General features: G+C 52.9%; 1 protein-coding gene across 2 annotated transcripts; it reads right to left on the reverse strand.

The window, feature by feature from the left end:
- Positions 1–475: 475 nt before the first annotated feature.
- On the reverse strand, positions 476–21,123 carry LHX2 (LIM homeobox 2). 2 transcript variants are annotated; one of them, XM_081588279.1, is made up of 5 exons: positions 20,292–21,123; positions 18,576–18,778; positions 17,259–17,662; positions 11,392–11,597; positions 476–1,373 (listed from the first exon to the last, which is right to left on the reverse strand). In XM_081588279.1, exons 1-5 carry the CDS (start codon positions 20,409–20,411, stop codon positions 1,086–1,088), a joined length of 1,221 nt encoding a protein of 406 aa, XP_081444405.1. In that variant the 5' UTR covers positions 20,412–21,123; the 3' UTR covers positions 476–1,085. The 2 variants fall into 2 exon arrangements, with proteins under 2 accessions (XP_081444405.1, XP_081444406.1); XM_081588280.1 differs by having other exon boundaries at positions 11,392–11,590; positions 17,255–17,662; positions 20,292–20,411.
- Positions 21,124–21,546: the final 423 nt, after the last annotated feature.

The raw sequence follows: 21,546 nt of genomic DNA on the forward strand, positions 1-21,546 counted from the left end.
GAACAGGCTTCCCTCCTTGCGTGACATACCTTTCCAGCCCAGAGAAGAGCAGAAAAGGCAGGTGTGATGGCCTCTGACCTTTGTCACATGTGTCCAGCATGGCATGCTTATTTAATCTTTGAAAGAACAAATGCATAAATGGATGGCATTCTGCTTACACACTCCTCACTTTGTACGTAACACACGTGCTAAGATGATCTCTTGTCTGTCTCTGCCTCCACTCTATTCCTTAAGGGCAGGATTGTGTCTACTTCATCTCTGGAACCCAACAAGCAGCCCAAAGTCTAGCACATAGAGAGACCCCACAAATATTATACATAAATATTTATGTTATTATAAATATCTATAAATTATTATAAATAAATATCATAGATAAAGAGGGGAAGACTTCGGAATTTATCTCTGGGCTTCAGTAAGACTCTTTTTTAAGTCATGTGAATTTCACACCTCACTCAACAGCAGCAGCACCAACTAGTTTCAATAAGTGGTTTTATTACTGGTTAGATTTTACAAATTCTGATATTCGAACAGACTTCCACCTTAAAATTCTAAAACAACAAAGCGACCGTTGGAGGGGGTTTGATTTTTTTCTTTTTTTTTTTTTTCTGTTTAGGACTATTCAAAGTAACAAACTTTTTTTCTTTCTTTTTTTTTTTTTTTTACATTTTTGCTCTGGTCATAAATATACAGAGAAAAAGAGGGAGAGAAAAAATGAACAAGTCATCCAAAGTATGGAGATAAAACAGTATTCCTAAGGCACGTGGCAGTCTTTGAAAATACAGAAGCTCTAGCCAACTTAAATTATTTGTTGTTTTTCCTCGCTCAGTCCACAAAACTGTACAGGGACACAAATGTTGTGTTGCAGATAGATCTTCCAAGTAATTCCAGTCCGCAGAGCTGTGTCAGCCGGGGGTTGGGGGGCGCAATTATTTTCTTCCTCAGTTCCCAGGCGAGATCCTAAAATGTGGTTAGTTAGTTGCTCAAAGCCTCTATTTTAAAATACACTTGGAATTCAACTAAAGATAATTTCTTTTTTAAAGAAATTGTGGGGCGGGGGCTGGGGGGGGCGGTGGTGCCGAGAGTCATTAGAAAAGGTTGGTAAGAGTCGTTTGCGAGGGGCTGTGAGGCTCGTGGCCCTCCAGGTTGCCAGGCACAGAAGTTAAGACGGACGTCACAGTCGGCAGGGTGGGGCTAGTCAAGTCTGTGAGGGTGGTGGGCGTGCTGGAGGGGCTGAGCGAGGCGTTGGACAGCTCCGAGGCCGGCCCCGACGGAGTCCCTGTCTGCAGCGCCGCCTCCGTCGACTTGTCCACGCCCGTGTTTTCCTGCCGTAAGAGGTTGCGCCTGAACTTGGCCCGGGCGTTCTGAAACCAGACCTGCGTGGGGGAGAGGGAAGGGTTGGTCAGAGGAAGGCGGGGCAGGCAGGACCAGGAGATGGGCAGAGCATCGCCCCCACTGTTTAACCCAGAGATGCTAATGGGGGTTCTGCCAGAATGGGGCTGGTGGGGGCGGGGGGTGGATTTAAAAGTCTGGCTAGGGACTTCCCTAGGGGTATCAGCCATTAAGAGTCTGCCTTCCAATGCAGGGAAGTGTATGATCCCTGGTTGGGGAGCCAGGGTCCCTGATGCCTCGGGGCATTAATTGAGCCCCAGTGCTGCAACTAAGACGCAACACAGCCAAATAAATTAAAAAAAAAAAATTTTTTTTTTTAAAAAAAAGGTCTGGCTGGCAATACTGTGTTCTTAATACAATAAAAGCATCCTTTCCTCAAACTGCCTGTAATGAGGGTCTCCTCTTCCGTTAGAAGACTCCAGAGCTCAACCCACTCTCCAATATCATAGCCACTAGCCACAGGTGGCCACCCAGCACTTGAAACAAGCCTAGCCCCTAAACGGCTGGTCTGTAGCTGAGAACCATATATCAGAATGGTAGAACCATATCAGAAGAAGGTAGAATATCTCAATGGTCACTTTCATTTTCATGAATATATTTTCTATTGGACAAATTGGGCCAAACAAGATATAGCCTTACAATTAATCTTACAAGTTTCTTTTTGTTTTAACGAAGGTACTGGGAAATGTTCCATGTAAAATTATGTATGTGGCTCAGGTTGCATTTCTCTTCTGTTCTGGAAGATTCGCACAAACCAAATTTCCATCATTTTTCACCAAGGTTGAGAGATTTTTCTCAGCAGTCGACTTTAAGCAGGCAAAAGATCCCACAAGTCCTTGTTGGTACCAATTTTCAAGTTTTTCATGGTAAGTCTGGGAAATACCAGAATGGGTGTAAAGAACACACAGGACTCAAGTCAGTAAACAATACCGCTCCTAATCCCCGCCACCATCACTCGGAGAAGGCACCCTGGACCACTGGGTTTCAGGTCTCTGCGCAGAGTGGGAACAACTGCCCAATTAAAGATCCCCCTCTCCCAACCTGCCCTCGTCCCAGCGTCCTTCATGGGGGAGGAGAGGGGCAGTTACTGAGCTTGGAATGAAAAGAATGCCCGAGAGAGAGAATATGGGTTTGCTTTCATTTTTCCCTTGGCGCAGACACAGGCACACATCCACGCCCATGCCATTGCACATAAGCCTGTACACACGAAGCATCAAAGCTTGTCACACAGCAGTGCCCCCCACAACTAGCAAACTGCACAGAGAGATCCCACTGTACCCGGAGGTCCTCAAAATACTTTGGAAGAAGCCTAAAGAATCTAGAGGGGTGGGAGGTCCTAGCTCCCAAAGAAAAAAAGGCCAAAGGGCTGGAGGGCTGGGCGCCTTCACTTCCCTTTGCATGAGGAAAACACCTGCCAGAAACCTCCCCATAAAACAAAGGGGCTTAGGGAATTTTACAGATTCTGGGGTGTCCAGTTGCATATTTCCAGATGTGCCTGCATTTGCCTGTCTTCCCAGTGTCTCAGACGGGAATGGGAAGGGCCAACTCCTGGCCCCACCCTACCCTGGGGACCACCCCAGAGAGACGGGCCTGTGGCCTCCAATCCGTGTTTTTGGTGGCCTGATACCACTTGGGCTCAATTTAAAAGCACAGCCTCAAGAGTCCTGGGGTAAGGAGAGAGACGGCCACTGTGAAGTTGGGAAACAAAGCTCTCTCCCCTGCACGCTGGATCTTTCCAGGAAGAAAGCACATTTTCCCCTGGCCTTCTGCCCAAAGCAAGCCCATCACCTCTTCTGGGGGCTTGCAAATAAGGACAGTGCCTCTAAGACCAGTCTCCAGAGGCACTGCTTGGGGTGGGGGCTTCTTCCCTGCCCAGCCCACAGAAATCTGCAGAGGTGAGACTGTGTGTCTGTCTGGGCCAGAGAATGATCGACAGAGAAAATGATGGAGAAGTCCCCAGACACCCTCAGAGAGAGAAGATGACTCCCCCAAAGTGTCACTGCAGACGGGGCGGGGGGGGACACGAAGAAGGTTGGAGCCTTGATGCTCTTGCCATCATCCTATCCTAAGTATGTGTGGCCCCGTGAGTACCCTGTGAGTCTGACTCTCCAAGCAGGAGCACGAAGCCCGGGGGGCAGTGCATCGCCCATTGGTCTGGGGCTCCAAGCCCTTGGGAAGGGCTGGAACCAGTTAGTTGCTGGCTGTTTGCTATTGCTCCAGCGTTGCCCCTAACAGTGGTTTGTAAACAATGACACCATCTTTCACAACGGCCTTCTCTGCTTTACTGGATCTGAGGCACTGGGAATCGGGCAGATGAAAGTCAACAACTCAAGCAAAAGCCAGTTGCCGTGGGGGTTTATGTGGAGTTTGTTTCTCACCCTAAGCCAGGCGTCACCAGAATTCTCCAGGGTATTTTTTTTTTAAATCCCCTCCCAAGAGGATATTAGAACAGGGACCCTGTCTAAGCTATCTTCATGTCCCTGGGGATATCACACAGGGACTGGCAAAGATGAAGAGTCAAGTCACACACACTGAGTTAATAATAATACTAACATAACATTTACAGACCTCTTCGTGCCAGGCACCAGTCCCTCCTCTAACATGTGCCATCACAGCTTATCTCCATGACAGGCCAAGCAGGCGGGTACTGTCATCATCCCCATTTTATAGACTGAAAACCAGAGAGGAGGCTCAAAGAGGCGAAGTCACTTGCCCAAGGTCACACGAAGGCCAAGCGGAGGTTAGGATTCAGGGTGATCTGCCATTAAAAACCCCATGCTCTCCCTGCCACATGATCCTGAGTGAATCAGCAAGTGAATGAATAAATGAATGAATAAGTGAGGGAATAAACAGAGAAGCAACTGTAAGGTAGTGGAAAGAGCACAGGTTGTACCTTCCAGTTGTGCTTCTGCCACTGACCAACCAAGTGACCTGTGCAAGTCTCCTACCTCGGGGTCTGCCTCAGTTTCCCTGTCTATACAGGAAAGGGGCTGGCCCGCACTACACCATCTCTATGGCCTCTGGGGGTGCTAACAGGCCGTGACTCCAGGGCAACCGCAACAAGGAAGATGAGCTGCTCTACCCACTCAGCCCTCCCTCTCCGTCTCCCGGGGTGGGGGGTGCCTCAGTTGGTGCCAGGTGAATGAGGTAGCCTACATAGCTGCGTGCCCCCTCCTCAGATACCCACTGGCCCCGCAGTCTGCACTTTGCCTCACAAATCCCCTTCTTCAGGATTCTTTCATCAAGGAGACCAGGAGGGCCAGTGGGAAACCCTCTTTGCCCCACAAATCCCCTCCAGGGCCACCGCTAAGGAAACCAGCTGGAAGACCAAAGCTTCAAGCCCCAAAATGTCCACCAGCATTTTTTCATGACATCAAAACTAATGGCTGCATCCAAAGCAGCCGGCCAAAGATGGGACAGGTGGAAGTCAGGGCCCAGCCACTCCATGCAGTCGCAGAGGAAACGTCTTGTGACGAATGTCGTGCTGTGTGTGCTTAGTCGCTCAGTCGTGTCCGACTTTGCGACCCCATGGACTGTAGCCCGCCAGGCTCCTCTGTCCATGGGATTCTCCAGGCAAGAATACTAGAGTAGGTAACCATGCCCTCCTCCAGGGGAGCTTCCCAACCCAGGGATTGAACCCAGGTCTCCTGCACTGCAGGCAGATTCTTTACCATCTGAGCCACCAGGGAATCGATGAATGTTACGTGAGGGAAAAAAGAATAATGAATCATATCCTCTGGCATCATAACTTCATAAAGCAAATAATAACGACCAGTATTATCCACTCACAAGGCAACGGCTAAGCAATATTCTAAGCATTTTACACATGTGAACTCCAGTTTATGCCATATAAGGTTGACCTTGATATTTATGGTCAGGTGAGGAGACTGAGGCCCACAGTCCAGCCAAAGAGGTAGAGCTGAGAGGTGAGTTGTAGAAGGCTGGGCCCATACCCCCACCCACTACTTGACCTCCAAACTGTACACCTGGATTATTGGTTTCCTGTGGCCTCATAAAGGTAATTTTTCCCTCTATTTTTCTAACCTTCCTGTATGGTGGGGCTATTATTTTATAAACTTTAAAGAAAGTTTTCTTCAACGAATAAAAAATGTGAGCAGTGGACTGAACATCATGACCCCTTGATTCCAGCTCCAGGGCTACAACTGCTTTGCTGGGGGCCTTGGACAAGTCACTCCACATCTATGGGTTTCAGTTTCCTTTCTTCTAAAATGGGAGATTTGGGCCAAATCATCTATAAAATTCCATCCAACTTCAGCCGTCCATTACCAGATCAAACACTCCCTACAGTCCTGCGCAAATGACAGGGAGAACAATGTTCACTCTCTCCATTTTACAGGTAGGGAAGCTGAGGCTCAATGAACTGAAGTCCTCATTTAAACCTCACCTCCTCAGTGAAGCCACTCCTGACTACCTCCCTCCCCAGGTCAGGTCCTCACGTTTATGCTCTCGTTGCACCCTTATATTTTTCCACCCTAGCACTTCTTCTATTTTATTTTTGTCAAGCGTTAAATAAGAGTTCTGTGGCCAAAAACATTTGGGAAACGTTGGATTAGACAATGTTGAATTTGCTCAAGATTTCTCAATGCCTGTACTAGTCCCAATGTACTCTGATCGCCAAGAAAAGAACACGGTCAGTCTGTAGCCTACCCTGAACTTATCTGGTCCTGGAATCACTTAAAAGATATTTTAACTGTGAGATACTTCAAATATACAGAAAAATATACAGCTCAATTTTATCACCATTTTAATTATTTATACACTACTTTGCAGGACATTGCCTCCTCTCTGGACCATACAGTTCCAGCCAGGCCTGTTCACTGCTGGGGTCACCGCTGAATACTCAATACCTCATGCCCCGTCCAGAACATGGCAGCTCAGTGTATGTGTTGAAGTGAGTGAACAGAGGAAAGCTCATGTCCTCGGGTCTTGAGCTCTCACATAGGTTAGTGATGACTAATGTCATTTGAAGAATGTTTTTAAACTGTTGATTGTTAAAACGTATTTTCCTTCAAAGTCACACCCGGAACCCCTAGGGAGACCCTCACCCACCCAAATCCATCAGCTCACCAGCCCCTTCCCCAAGTCTATGGCATCTTAATATTCTGCCTTCCTGACCTCTCCAGGAGAAAAAAGAGGCAACACAGAGGTGCATGGATGTGCTGAGGAATGGTCTCCAAGAATCAGTAAAGGTTAACGTCTTAATGGACCTCTGTCCAAGGGGCCATTCTGTCTCCCAGTCACTTTGCCGACTGGTGACAAGTGAGTGTTAAGGCTGTCCTGCTGTTGGTAGTGACAATTCTGAGCACATTTTATGCCCCTAGGGCTTCACAACAGAATTCCTACTTTCCTACCAAGACATGGCATCTACGACTCACTCCTTCCCTTGTCTCCCTTCTGTACTGCTGCATTCGGGGCTTCCCTAATAGCTTAGACAGTAAAGCATCCGCCTGCAATGCAGCAGATCCAGGTTCAATCCCTGGATCGGGAAGATCCCCTGGAGAAGGAAATGGCAACCCGCTCCAGTATTCTTGCCTGGAGAATTCCATGGACAGAGGAGCCTGGCGGGCGACAGTCCATGGGGTCGAAAAAAGTTGGACACAACTGAGTGACTAACACACACACTACTGCATTCAACAACTAGATCAAGGGGAGGGGGTGCTGAGAATCTCAATCCCTATACTATGCTATACTGGAAAAGCTCGGGAATCAGACCAATCCTGGTTTGACTCCTCTCATCACTTATTAGCTGTGAGACTCAGTGCAAGGATTTTAGCCTCTCTGAACCCATTTTCTCATCTGCAAAATGAAGATAATTAAACTTTTAAATGTGTGCAAAATGGAATGGTAGACTGAACCCTACGAGGTAAATGTGTATGAAATATAGTATGTATTGAGTCCCTAATATATACTTTATAAATTACCCATCATGTCATCTTATTTACTCCTGCAACCACCTAGTGATGCACTAGGTTACCCACTCTAGTGCATCCTCATTTTATAGCTGAAGCTCAGAGAGGTTAAGTCACTTGTTCATGACCATGCAGGGAATCAGTGGGAGGGCTGAGTCTGGACCTCATATCAGCTTCAAATTCTGGCAGGGATACTGCACCCCAGGCCCGCCATGTCAATGGTGCTTATGTATTACAGATTCAGTAACAGCCCAGAACCCCTAGATACACACACACACACACATATACACACACAAACCCTACATCATCTACTTCTGGGAACAAGCCTCAACCTCAACCTGCCTCACCATGCAGAACAAAACCTCCAGGGGGCACCCAAGGCTTAGCACCATTAAGCTGGTGTAGCCAGTGATGAGAAACCATTTCATGGGCAGCTACTTTGTAGCAGCAGTCACCCTGCTGGAGCTTTCCCATTCATTGTCTCAATCCTCAGGAATTCTCAAGGTGCAAACTATTATTATCTCTACTTCAAAGACAAGGAATCAGGCTCTGAGAGGAGAAGTTAAAGTGTCCAAACCACATTGCTGGTATGTCAGAAAGGTGTTAACCTTTCAAAGCCACACCAGCTGCTTCGCCCCAAACTGCTCCCAGCTGGCCCATCAGTAGTCAGAACACCTGGGAGAGGGCCCCACCCTGCCAATACTTGTTCCTGTATCCTCAAGTAAATCACTTCATCTCACTAGCTCTCAAGCATCTCATCTGCAAAATGAGCAGGAAAATATTAAGGTAAGGGAGATAGATGAGTGACTGGAAAGACAATGCTTCGCAAACTGCTGCATAATCATGAACTGTTGTGCCATTGGGGAATATTGAGGATTTGTACAGAAGATTGGGAGATCGGGGAGGAGGGAGAACAGTGGTCCAATGTGCCCTTCAGGTACGACTGTCCTCACCCCAGCGACGTTCAGGCTCTAAATGATACTCAGAGGCAGTCTCTGCTGGATTGGCTTAGAGGAGAAGGAGCAATGCCCACTGATCAGATGGGCCTGGATTTGGATACAGCTCTGCTACTTACCAGCAAAGTGTGACCTGGGGCAAGTGAAAATCGTTTGGGCCTCAATGTTCTCATCTGGACCAGTGGAGGAGAAGGGATCATGATGCCTGATAGTGGGGACTTGATGAGTAAATGTATGTCAGAGCCTTTTAACACATAGTAGACACAGGAGAGCACTCAAGCATATATTGATTAGTAGGCATACTTCCCTGGTGGCTCAGAGGGTAAAGTGTCTGCCTACAATGCGGAAGACCTGGGTTCAATCCCTAGGTTGGAAAGATCCCCTGGAGAAGGAAATGGCAACCCACTCCAGTACTCTTGCCTGGAAAATCCCATGGATGGAGAATTCTGGTCCATGGGGTCACAAAGAGTCGGACATGACTGAGCGACTTCACTTTCTTTCTTTCTAGGCATACCGTAACTGTCATTGGTTCTCTCTCTCTCTCAACTAGTCCCATGTCCTGGCTCTTACAAGTCCCCATGTGGAGAGGGCATGCAGGTGCTAACAGCCCTGGCTCAGGATTCTAGGGGAAGAGGGGCAAGCCTAGACTCAGGTCACCCAGGTGAACCTTTCCTCACACACAGGGTAGGTAACTGGTCTCTCCCCTGGTCTTTCACAGAATCCCTCCCCTCCCAATTGATCACACTATGGTGAAACTGATCATGGGTCAGTCTTGACACCTAATAGTTGAAATTCTTCAGGGCCAGGGCTGTGGCTCATCCAACTCTGGGTCCCCAGGGCCTGGTGTCAATAGATGTTTGGTCAGATGAGAGGTAACTATGCTGGAAATACAATCCACTCCTAAATCAAGCCACCTGCCTTACTAAGGCAGCAAGAGACTGGCTCCTCGCTCCACATTCAGACCCAACTACGGGTGCTTACTCTTTATTTCATTTAATCTGGATTAAGTGGGGAGGTGTGTGCGCCCTAATTGTGCCCATTTTACAGATGAGAAAGCTATGGCTCAGCGAGGGTAATTAGTTTATCCAAGACACACAGCCAGTTGAGTAGAGGGGCAGAAAGGAACCAGCTCTGCCTGACTTCAAGTCCCTGTTCCTGCCCCTGCCTGCTCCAAGGGCTTGATTCACGGATCCTTTCCATGGAAAGGTGGGATTCACCAATTCACCACAAGGGCATCTTAGAAAGAAAGAACTACTAACCAGAGAGAAGGTGGCGACTGCAGATCCTCAGTCCAAATTCCCCCAGGGCTGAGGAACAGAGGGGTGACAAGGAGAGTCCTCTGATCTAACCCCCAAAAGGAAAAGTCAGAGGGAAATGGACCAGCAGGACCCGAGACCCCAACGAGCGGGGCCGCGGCACGGTCCCCGCCTCTTCTCGAGTCCGGGCCAGAGAAACCCTTGGGCAACATGGACCCAAACGCAAGCTCGGGGCTCGCGGAGCTCTGGGGGGAGGGGAGAGAGGCGGGCCCAAGAGCGCAACGGCGTCCCATTGGCGGGCCGTCAGTTCCCTCCGCTACGTCACCGAACCGGCGAGACCAAGCTGCCCCAGAACCCCTTCCTGGTGCGCCGCGCTGGGCGCCGGGATTCCACGGTCTCCGGAGACCTGCGGGTCCTCACCCACGTCACAGTCCCATCCTGCCACCTCTGTCACCTCCAAAATGTTTTTTTTTTCAAAGTCCTAACAGACTCGCTGGAAAACTTAGGGTGGCTTCACAGCCTTCAGGGTCGTCATCACCCCTCACCTACCGGTGTTGCCACCCACCCTCGGGCCCTCAGTCCTCAAAGACCTGGGGGCTGGAAGTTGGGTCGGACTGGCCTGCACTCAAATCCCAGCACCATTCCTATTGTGAGACCACAGTCAGATCACTTCTCTTGATTTTCCTACCTCAAAATGTGCATTGTTATCCCTACAACCACATGGTCTGAGGAATAAACTGGTTAAACTGGCTATAAAGGGAGATATTCTCCCACCTTATTATACAGATGGGGAAACTGAAGTCCAGCCACCAGAATAATCGTTTATACTATTTAATATGTTAACTGATGAATCTAGTTAATGTTACTCTCACTCACCATCCACTGAGTGGTTAAGTGCCAGCTACCATGAGGGGCACTTACATTATCTGAATAGCTCCTGTAGTGTAGATAATTTTTGTGCCCATTTCATATATAAGGAAACTGAGGCTCAGAGGGGTTAAGTGATTTAAGGCTCACGGAAATGAAGAGGAGGAGCTGAAGATTTAAAAATTGGTGATCCAGGACACTGTCATGAATTTGGGTCACCCTGGACTCCCCAAAGGAGGTTCTTAACATCTTTGAGGGGATGGATGGACCCTTAGGAAATCTGGTGAAAGCTCTGGATCCTCTCTATCAAGAGAGCACACTCACATACAAGTGCAATGCTGCTCAGTTTCAGAGGCACCCATACACTTCCACCCAGGGGATCTGCCCTAATCCCTCTCCCTTAACAAACCTTGCTTCTGGGAGAGTCTAAGAAACAACAAAGAAACAGAAGGAAAATCCAGAGACAGACAGAAAGAAAGAGAGAAACTAGAGAGAGCAAGGGAGGAGCAAGAAGCAGAAGGAGCAAACGGCTAACAGCAGTTGCCTTGGATGGGCATCGTGGTATAAGGGGCCAGGGTGGGGAGGGGAGCTCTGGATTTATCTGAAATGCTTGAACCTTTTACAACATGAACATAGTTGTGTGTCACTTGAGTAATAAATAGCAACTAAGAATTGCTTACAAGAAAGAAAAGAGACTGTGTAGACAAAGAGGACAGAGGGACACACAGACACAAACCAGAAACTGAAGGAGAGAGGGACAAAAACTGAAGGAGAGAGAAGACCTCAGAGTTGCAGGGAAGTGGGGGGAAGCTTGAAATACAGCCAGAGATAGACTGAAAAGATAGAGAAAGAGAACAGGGAAAGATAAAGAGATAGGCGGACATCGAACGGAAGGTTCTTCCACAGCCCACAGCCGCTGTGCGGTTCCACCTCACAGGTTCCTCAGGTCCCGACGCCACCGAGGCCCCCACCCTTTGCCCCGGCCCGGCTGACCTGCAGCACCCGCTTGGTGAGGCCGGTCTTTTGCGCGAGCTGCTTCAAGTCCTTGGCGTCGGGGTTGTGGTTAATGGCAAAGTAAGACTTCATGGTCCGAAGCTGGTGGTGCTTGAAGGAGGTGCGCATGCGCTTCGTCTTCTGGCTGCTCGGGTACGGCTGGTCTCGGTCCAGGTGCTCCGCGTCGTTCTCGTTGCAGCTCAGGGCTGGGGAGGGAAGGCAGAGGCCGAAGGTGAACCTCCTGGCCCGGCCCCCCCACTACACTGCCAAGTCCACACCCACCCCACGCTCCGCCAAATGTTTCTAGCCTCAGGACCACACTGCGGGTGCCGCACCCCGCTGAGATGGAGATATTATCCCATTTTATAGATTTATAGGGGAATTTGAGGTTGAGCCATCTACCCGGGGTCTCTCAGCTAGGAAATGCTGGATTCAAACCCAGCTCTAGGAGACTCCAAAAAACATTCTGAGCCATCATGTTTCAATAAAAATAGTAATGACAACTTGTCAATGATATTCAACTCCACAAGATGTGCTAATGGGCTTTACATGCACATTTTCATCCTCAAAACAACCTTTTGAGCCAAGCTTTATTTCCTCCCTTTTTACAGATGCTGAAACTGAGGCTCCTAAAGGGAAATTACTTGACCTCGGCTACAGCAGGCCCATTATCTTCCCGCTTCTCCCCGAACTCCTAAGGAGAAATGCAGTCTGCAGTCTTCCCTGCCCCTTCCCCCCACACAGTGTCAGGGGCAGGCACCTAGAAGTCATAGACTTCCACTCACGTTCCAAACCCTCCACTCACTTTCATCTCTCCGTTCCCACACCCAAAGTACTGCAGGACCCCTTAGCCCTGGACCGGAGGCACTGGGCTGGAGGTTGGAAATTGTATTTTGTAGCTTCATCCTCACCACTGCCCTGTGAGGCAGCGGCTTCCCAGTTTTACAAACGAGATGAATGAGGCAGAGAGGTTAAGCGATCTTTGGAAATTTCGAGGAGCTGCACAGTACTTAGCCAGAAAGGGAAGGAAGTTGGAGGGAGAAATTAACATGTATTCTACACCCAGGGTATGCCTTTGGACCTACATACATGGGGAGTGGGGGAGGGCTTCACTACTGCTCCAAGAGGTGACTATTGCTATTCACCCCATTTTAAAGATGAGGAAACTAAAACGAAGGGAAATGAAGCCACACCGTTGGTTAAGGCTGAGCCCAAATTCAACATTGCGGTTCTTGCCTCCTTGCTTTTTCTTTCCCCTACACCACAAAGGCTGGCAAAGATGAAACATGACTCTTTGGGGAGCGTGTCCCTAACCAGAAGGGGCCCAGCTGGGGCTGCCAATGCCTGGAAGGCACTGGGGGTGGGGGACAGGGATGGAAACCTCGGGCCTCAGAAAGTTGCTTAGCAACCTGGTGGCTGATGGGGACATGCAGGACCCCTCTCCAAGATCCCCTCAATACATCCTGAGCCATCCCACATATAAGGTCTTACTTTGGGGAGTGTCTCATAGGGGATTAATTCAGTACCCCCTAAAGTGGGCAGCTGGGAATATATCTCCTGTTTCATCACATGCCCATAATAAATAGAGCAGCAGATTTAGCAAATAAAAATACAGGTTGTCAAGTTAAATTTGAATTGCACATAAACAATGAACAATTTCTTAGAATGATGTCTGAAATACTGCATGGGGCATACCTATACTGAAAATTAATCTGTTGTTTTCCAAAAACTCAAATATTGCATTATATACACTTACACTAAAAAAAAAATTATTCATTGAATTAAAATCCAAACGTTGTGTGGGATACACTTGCACTAAAAAAATGTATTTTTCCTTTATTTAAAATTCAAATGTTGTATGGGATACACTTACACTAAAAAAAAATTATTTGTCCCTTACCCAAAATTCAAATTTAACTGCGAGTCCTGCATTTTATCTGGCAATACCATCTCAGAAGCACTCCTGCTCTCCTGGTGGCCTAACTCCTCCCCTGCCCAACTGAGGAGTAATCCCTTGCAGAAAAAGTGTGCAAGATGCAGGTCTTATCCCTAACCTTGAAGTTGTCAAGAAGTGGCTACACTTCCTAAAGGCCCCTTCCCACAGGCAACTAGGCACCCAAGTTTTCCAGCTGGGCTTTAGTCCCACTGAGAGCACCCAGAGTAAAGAATGGGGATCCAGCAACTTAAAGGGGATCAGAGAATGACTCCAAACTGGATCCATGGAAACTGCCCTGCCTCCCCCCACCCCCCCCCCCGTGGGGAGAGACCCTCTTCTTGCCCCTAGTCCCCAGCTCCACAGGGGGTGGGGGGGGTTGGGGGGGTAGGGCATGCCTCCCCACAGGGGATCTCTGGGCCCATTCCTCTGCCCAGCCCCTGCCTGGGCCTTGCTGCTGTTAATGAGCTCCATGGGGACCCAGGCGCCCCACGCACCCAAGGGACGTGCCCTGAGCTCGGCCTGGGGGGGGGATGGTGGTTGGGGGAGGGAGAAGGAAAGGGCAGAGAAAGGAGAAAAAGAGACAGATGTAGAAAAAAGAGTACGGAGAGAAAAGGAGGGGGCGACGGGGGAAGATGGACAGAGCCAGGAAAAAAGAGAGGAGAGGCAGAGAAAAAGAAGGCAGTGGATATGGAAGAACCAGAGAGAGACAGCTACAAAGACAGAAAAAAATCAGGAGGCACACAGAGAGAGCCAGAGGAGTCACCAAGGCCCAGAAATAGTAGGGATGCGGTGTGGTGAAGGGTCCAGGTTAAGGAACTGAATCCCCAGTCTTGGGCAGGCTGGGTCCCTTTGGCGGGGCTTCTTCAAAGCAGTTACAGGCCGGGTAGGGATGAAAAGGGGAAGGAGGAAAAAGGAGGGGAGTGCAGAAAAGAATTCGGCCCAAGGTAGGAAGGCCCAGGCAGGCCAGCAGCTGGGGCAGGGGACCGCACTAGGGGCAAAGGAGCGGCTGTTGGGCCCAGATTCGGTTGCTGCCCCAGGTCCCCTCACTCTGGCCCCCAGCTTCCCAACCGGGTGGAGATTCCCCAGGATCGGATCCGGGGAGGAGCAAGGGGACGAGGGGAGGGGGAGGACCAAGCTTTCTCTCTCCCTTTTTTTTTTTTTTCCTCTCAATTAGGCCTATTCAATGGAGCTAAAGAGCTCGTAAAATCATGAATAATTTACTCGTGATCTGTTATTAACCCATCGGGTTTCGAGCTCTTGTCGCTGGGACTGAACCTGTAATCAAATCTGACTTCGCCTCATTTTACTAAAGACGAGATTGTAGGTTCAATTGTCTAAATAATGGATTGGAATCAAATCAGTAATTACGCCGCCAGGCGCGCACACACACACATACACACACATAAAGCTGGGGCTGGGGGAGAACTGGGCATCCGGCCGGTCCGCGCAGGACTCGCGTGGCCGCAGCGCGCAAACTCGGACGCAAAGCGCAGGGCCCTGGCCCCTGACCGGCTCCGGCTGCGCTGCCGCGCCCTGGGGCCGGGGTGGGGTAGGTTTCAGTTCCGTCTCCGGGACCTGAGCTTCGATCTCAGACCAGAGGGGCTGCCAGAGGAGGGCCAGCAGCGGCGGCCACCGCCCCGGAAGGACTTTCTGACCTTGCGGGCCCGCCGCTCCAACTATCCTTCCTTTAGCAAGGACCGGGCGCACAGACGGTGCCCCCTCCCCACTCGCCCGAGCTCACTGCCTGGTAGTAAGGTGCCGCTGCTCCTCCACCGACTGTCCCCCACAGCGATGAGCTTTGCAGGGAGTCGGTGTGACTGGGCCCCTGGGTGTGGGACACTAACACCAACAAGCTTGAGTCTTCACAATCGGAATCACGCGGGTGAACGCGCGCGCACACACACACACACACACACACACTTGTCCGGACATACCACCGAAATCACCCGCTCCACGGGGCCCTCTTTCCAGTCCCAATAGCCCATGGCCCACACTGTGGCCCTTTCTCTTCAGCGGGAGCAGGGAGGGGAGGGGGTGGCCTGGTCGGGGAGGCGCCCCTTATTCTCAATCTAGTCCAGGGAGCCCGGAGTAAGCAAGCCGCACAGCCAGGGGCGGCCCGCCTTGCTTGGATTCCACCAGCTTAGAAAGCCCGGGCCAAGGCCAGAGACATGAACACCAGGATGAGGAAAGAGACAGGAACTGAGATACCCGGAGACACATGCAGAGAGAGAGAAAGGGGGGGCCTAGAAGCCCGAAAGGAGAAAAAAAAGAAAGGGACCAAAGAGAAAAGGAGGAGAAGGCATGCGTGGGGCAGACTTGTAGAGGTGCCAGCTTCTCTGAAACTCAGCCTCCAGCCACATCTTGCTCTGAGTGGCGTGGCCTCCTCAGGGAAGGCGGAGGAGCAGCAAAAAGCACAAATAATCGCTGTACCATCTACCTTTCCATTGCAAACCTGTCTGCCCAGGGAAAACATAATGCTGCTCCCTACCCATCACGAGCCCTGTGGCCCAGCCTGCCTGCTGCTTTCTACTGGAGGCCGACCACACTTGATAAATAGACCCGCTTTGTTTTGGGGAACCTGATCTGGACTCAGTGTAGTCTGTTCAGGGTTGGGGTGACTGAGGGATGCAAGTTTTAGAGAGCCGCATCTCTCTTACAGAGCTTTCAACAAATCTTAAATCTGCCTTGCAGACCTCGCTGCAGCCACCTCACCATTTACCAGACTGGGGGCTGTATTTTCCTCCCGGCTCCGCACACCAAGACACATATGCCCCATAATCACCCAACAAACAACTTCGTTGGAGTGAACAGGGGACGCCCACTGGCCTATCATTCTCCACACCCTGCCCATGCCAGCTCAAGATTTTTAAAGATGAAAATAATCCTGACTTCTTCCCCAACACAGCCCTCTCCTCACAGTTCAGGGGTTTGGTTTTGTTTTGTTTCCACTCGCGCATTAGACTAAGGGGAAAAGGAGGAAGAAAACAAAGTCTCTGAATCCGATTCTGTCGCAAACGAAAGAAAGAAAGTAATTGCAAATAAACTCTATCAAGTTCAGGAGCCCAGGGAGTCATAAACCTTTCCCGGCCGTGCAGACTTCGGGCAGATGTTGACGGGCCTCAGAACCTCTGCAGCTGTCCTGAGCTGGGAGGGACGCGGGAGGGGGCAGAGCCTCTCCCGGAACGACTCAGGGTTCAAAGACGCCGGAAATGCGAAACAAGCCCTCCACCCCAACCCGGCGCAAAGCCAGGCCTTCTCTGTCACATCGAGGGCGCCGGCTTTGGAGGGTCGCAGCTCTTATCTCGGCACCCTGCTGTCACTGGGAACTTGGAAGAACCACCGCAGGGAAAACCGAGATCTGGTGGGTCAGGAGGATCGGGCAGGACTCTACAACTCGCTTTTGCTCAAAAGACTCCCGGGCCCAAGTTTCCCAAGCCTCCCGCCCACAGCACACTTTGCATGACCTGGCCGCAGGCCAGGCCAAGCTCGGTGGCCCCAGGCCACCGCCAGTCCTTTCTTTTGGGACCCCCGCCGCTCAGCCTCGCTCACCCATCGCCCCAGATCCTCTCCCTCAGCCACGCCAACCTAGAGCCTGTTTGGTGTCGGCTCTGCCGTGCTTTCTCGATACTTGCACTTTCTGCTCACCCAAGTGGGTAAAAGCCCCAAGACAAAAACGCTCTAAAAGATTTCTCGGCTTCGAAGTACTGCACCAGGAGCATCAAGACCACTTCAGCCGAGGGCGCACAGGCTGGAGCCCAGGGAGCTAATGTCACTTCTGCCAGGTCAGTGGGCCTGGGGAAGCTAAAGCCCAGAGTACCCAAAGTGACCCAAGTAAACATGTACACCACACTTAAATTCACTTCGCTCTCAGCCACTGATGCCGTGCACCTTCCCTCAACCCGTCGGGGCGTTCGCAGCTCCTCATACTCACCAGCGTTGTAGGCGGCCAGATCCGCCCCAGGCCCAGGGCTCTTGCGCTTCCTCGGCCGCCCCTTCTGCACCGTGCCCACGCCATTGTAGTAGGGAAGACCCAGAGGGTTGGCCCCGGCTGCACCCAGCCCGGCGCTCTTGGCCGCGGCGGCTGCAGCCGCTGCAGCCGCCACATCGGCGTGGTTGAAGTGTGCCGGGTACTCGCCCTGCAGCAGCGCCTCAAAATGCAAGCGGCAGTAGACCAGGCTGTCCTTCATGCCGAAGTGGTCACCCGTGGTCAGCATCTTGTTACACGTGGTGCACGTGAAGCAGTTGAGGTGATAAACCAAGTCCCGAGCTCGCATCACCATCTCCGAGGCCGAGATGCCCAGGTGGCAGCGGGCGCAGCGCTGCACAGAGAACCGCCTGTAGGGACCATCGAGGGAGGGACTGTGGGGACACAGGGTTGGGTACCCCCCATATCCCTCCTCCAGGTACTGCTGCTACCACTGGCAGAAATCCACTCAAGATGGGCAACCAGGTCTTAACTTGGAGGATGGGGAAGAGGGAACTAGATTTTGGCCCAGATCTGGCCCTACCCTGAAACATATTTTCCCTTAATCATTTTCGTGTCTACAAAAGCTTTACTTTACCCAGAGTCTGAGCAAGCCCTAAGAAAGCCTTGCTCAGGAGTAAGGGAAACTTCCCATTCATCCCTTCCTCAACCTCTATCCCTGCCCTCCACACCAGTGCCTGGGCATCCTACAGACCTTTGTAATTCCTAAGAAACAGAGACTGGGAGAAAGAGACAGAGGCAGGGGAAGGAGGGGGTGGGGTTGAAATAAGCAGACCTAACCCTAAACCAGGAAAGGAGAACCAAGGAGCCTGGAGCCTGCCTGTTAGTGATTCCAATTCTTCAATTCTGACCAGCTTTCACTCCCATCTCCAGGAAAGACCCGGAAATGCACCCAATCTGATCCCCGGCTCTCATTCCAACTTTGTTCCCCACCAGTCCAGACTGCCTGGGTCTGGGGGTGCCTGTTTCAGTTCCCTCCAGTTGACCCAAGAAACTTCAAAGGGAGAAGGGTACCCAATTCAAGCTTATTATTGGTCTAAGCTAAAAAAGAGGGCAGCTTCTGCTTTTCTCTGGGTCTCCACCGACACTTTACAGATCTTTCCAAGAGTTCCCTCAGATTGTTGCTTAAAAAAGATGTCACCCAATTTGTACTGGCTTGGAGAAGTGGGGAACCCATGTAGGGAACCCTCCCTTGGGACAAGATTGCATCTGAGACCAGGGGTCCTGGGCGCCCCGGGCGGTGGGTCCCGAGGTGGGGGCTACCTGTAGTAGTCTTCCTTGCAGTAGATGCTTCCATCCTTGCTGAAACAGGTGAGCTCTGACTCCAGGTTGAGCTTGCACTCGCAGCACTTGAGGCAGCGCATGTGCCACTGCTTGTCCACCGCCAGCAGGTAGTAGCGGTCGGAGATCTTGCCCCCGCAGCCGGCGCATAGCGCAGCGCGGTCACTGCTGATGGACGGCATGGTCTGCGGAGGGAGGGAGGCGCGAGACCGCAGCGCCTGCGTCAGCCTGCCACCCCACCGCCGCCGCGCCGCGGGGAAACAGGCACAAACCCGCAGCTCCCTCGGTGGCTCAAGCTAGCCCTAAACGCAGCGGGGTGGCTGCCAGGGTGTATGGTGCGCTTCCTCCATGCCAAAAGGCCCATATCCAAGGGGCTCAGAACCCAAGTCCGCCCATGCCGCCCAAGTCGGCCGCAGGCCCAGGACCGGCTGCTGGCCTGGACAGACCTTCCTCCTTACTTTCCCCTCTTCCTGTCCCCTCTGCTCTTTTACCAAAGGGCTCACGCTTTGTTGGGGGACTGGGGGCAGTCGTGGCTACTTCAGCCAAGCCCTCCAAAAGCTCTCCCCAAACTGCTTCTTAAAGGAGCCACTCTGCTGGGCCCCAAGAAAAGGGATAAGATGACCATTATAAAAGTCACCCTCCACACAGACTCCTCTCCAGAGACTCGGTGGAGTTCTTGGCCCCTAACTCCAGTGATCTCTGGATTCTTAAGCCGGAGGTTTAGGCCAGGGCAAAAAGCGCGTGGCTACCACCTCTGCCACATTGGCTGGGGCCCTCTTAGGTCCTGAGAGAGGGTGAGTGGGGTGCATGGGCACCCTCAAAGTCTCCCAACGCAGGACAGGCCCAATCCAAATCCTCTCCTAACCAAACTGACAGGCTGAGTGGGTACAACTCCGGAAGAAGAGCTTGGAAGCAGAGGCACTGGGGCTGCTCTTCTTGCTTTCCAAGCAGAGAAGCTTCGCTGCTGCTCCCCACTTCCTTAGCCTCTAAAGGTCACTGCGGGGCCTGGCTTGGTCGGTGTCTGTTTGGCCCCCAGGGAGGTCTGAGGCAAGGAATTGGCTATTTGGGGCTGGGCTGGTGGAGCCAGGTGTGGAGACCCGAGTGGACTCTCCTTCCACAAGAACCAGGCCACAGCCTGAACGGCCGGCCCTAACCGGGCCGAGTCGGGCCAGCCAGGAGGCCCGAGATGCGAACAACGAAGAGCGCTGGCCTGGAAGACTTCGACCCCTGAAATTGCGCTGGGACGGGAACCCCCGATTGCCAGGAAGCGGAGAGTAGCTCCAGTCGGCTGGAGACCTCGGTGCTGCCGGGTTGGTTCGTCCTTCCCCGCGCCGAAGGCGGCCAGAGCCGAGAGTTGGAGGAGAGCGCGGGGTTGGCGACCAAAGAGCCCCTTGAAGTGAGAAGAGAGCCATCGGGCCGCGGGTAGGACTTCGCTCCCACTTCGGGAGAAATGCTCTCTTCCACCTTTAGGGTGTGAAATTTCGGTCTCAACCTTGTTTCCCTCCTCCGCCCCAGCAGCCGGGTTTCCCGTAAGCCGGGAGCTACGGGCCTTGCATCCTGTCCGCAGATCCCCAGCGTCCAGTCCCGCGCGGCACGAAGGACACTCCCCAAAGTGCCCCCAAACTTAGGAGAGCAAAGGCGCAGACCGATCCGGCCGCGTCCCAGCTTCTGGCCCGGACCCCGCAGCCGTGCGCCTACCGTCTCCGTGTCGCCGCGGTCGATGGCGGAGCTGATGGCGGGAGCCTCGCTCTTGGCCCTGCGGTCCATCTCGTCGATGACCCCGTGCACCTCGGGGCCCGACAGGCTGTGGAACAGCATCGCGGCGGGACCGGCGGGGCCGGGGGCGCGGCTCCTCCGCGGGAGGGCTTGCCCCCCGCCTCAGCTGCCTGGCGCTCCCCGCGCTAACGGGCCCGGTGCATCGCCACCACGGCCCCGGCCCCGCCCGAGCTCGGCTGTGCCCCCAGGCCGGGCTCTGGGCCCCGGGCGCCCGCGGGCCAGGACGCCTCCCGCCGAGGCGCGGGGGCAGCTACATCGCGGGGCGCCTGGGCGGCGGCGCCAAAGCCAGGGTCACAAGGGCACGGGGCGGGTGGGGGGGGGTAGGTGGGGTGCGGGTGGGGGCAGGAGACCAGGGCAGAGGTCGCCGCCCGCCGCGGGCGCTTTCACGCTGCGGGCATAGCCCGCCCGGCTTCGGCGCCCCAGGCGCAAAGCAGGAGCGCAAACTCTGCCCGAGGCGGCGACGGCTGCGGTCGGGGCTCACTGGGGAGCGACTAGGTGCCCGCAGCGGCCCAGCTGCTTGGACCTCTCCCCTCCCCGGGGTGTGCCCCCAGCCCAAGACGACCCGCTTAGGCGCTGGGTCGGCTACGGGAGTAGGGGTTTCTCCGGAGCCAGCGAGCCGAGCGGAGACACCGGGAGAATTGAAGAGGAGGAGGAGGAAGAGGAGGAGGCGGAGGTGGAGGAGGAGGAGAAAAAGGAGGAGGAGCAGAGTGGGAGGAGGAGCCGCCGGCCGCGGGCCCCGCCGCGCGCAACGCTCTCCAAGAGCGCGCCGAGCCCAGCCCCGGCTCTGCAGTCCGCGCCAGCCAAGCGTCCGCGCCTTTTCTACAGCCGCGCCTGACATCACGTCCTGCCGCCGCGCCATTGGCCGCCCGGCACCCGGGGCCCCGGCAGCGCGTGCTCCGGGAAGGCGGGAGACCCGAGAGGGAGGGGAACCGCTAGAGGAGGAGAGGAGCGACGAGATGGTGGGAGCTGGTGGGCGAGGCTGGGGGGCGGGGGCGGGAGCCAGCGAGGGAGGAGGGGGAGCGCGGGGTTTGGAGTTTTAAGCTACTAACAGTTTGCTGCGATTTTCTTCGGGAAGGAAAACTAAACCTTCTCTCCCCGCCGTCTCCTAAGAAGGCGCAGCCGCCAGAAGATGCTTGAGGAAGGGCTCCCTCGGGTATTCCCTCGGCCCGGAGCCGCC

Source organism: Giraffa tippelskirchi, chromosome 4 (genome assembly GCF_054371585.1).
Source record: "Giraffa tippelskirchi isolate mGirTip1 chromosome 4, T2T-mGirTip1v1.2.pri, whole genome shotgun sequence".
Taxonomy (NCBI): Eukaryota; Metazoa; Chordata; class Mammalia; order Artiodactyla; family Giraffidae; genus Giraffa; species Giraffa tippelskirchi.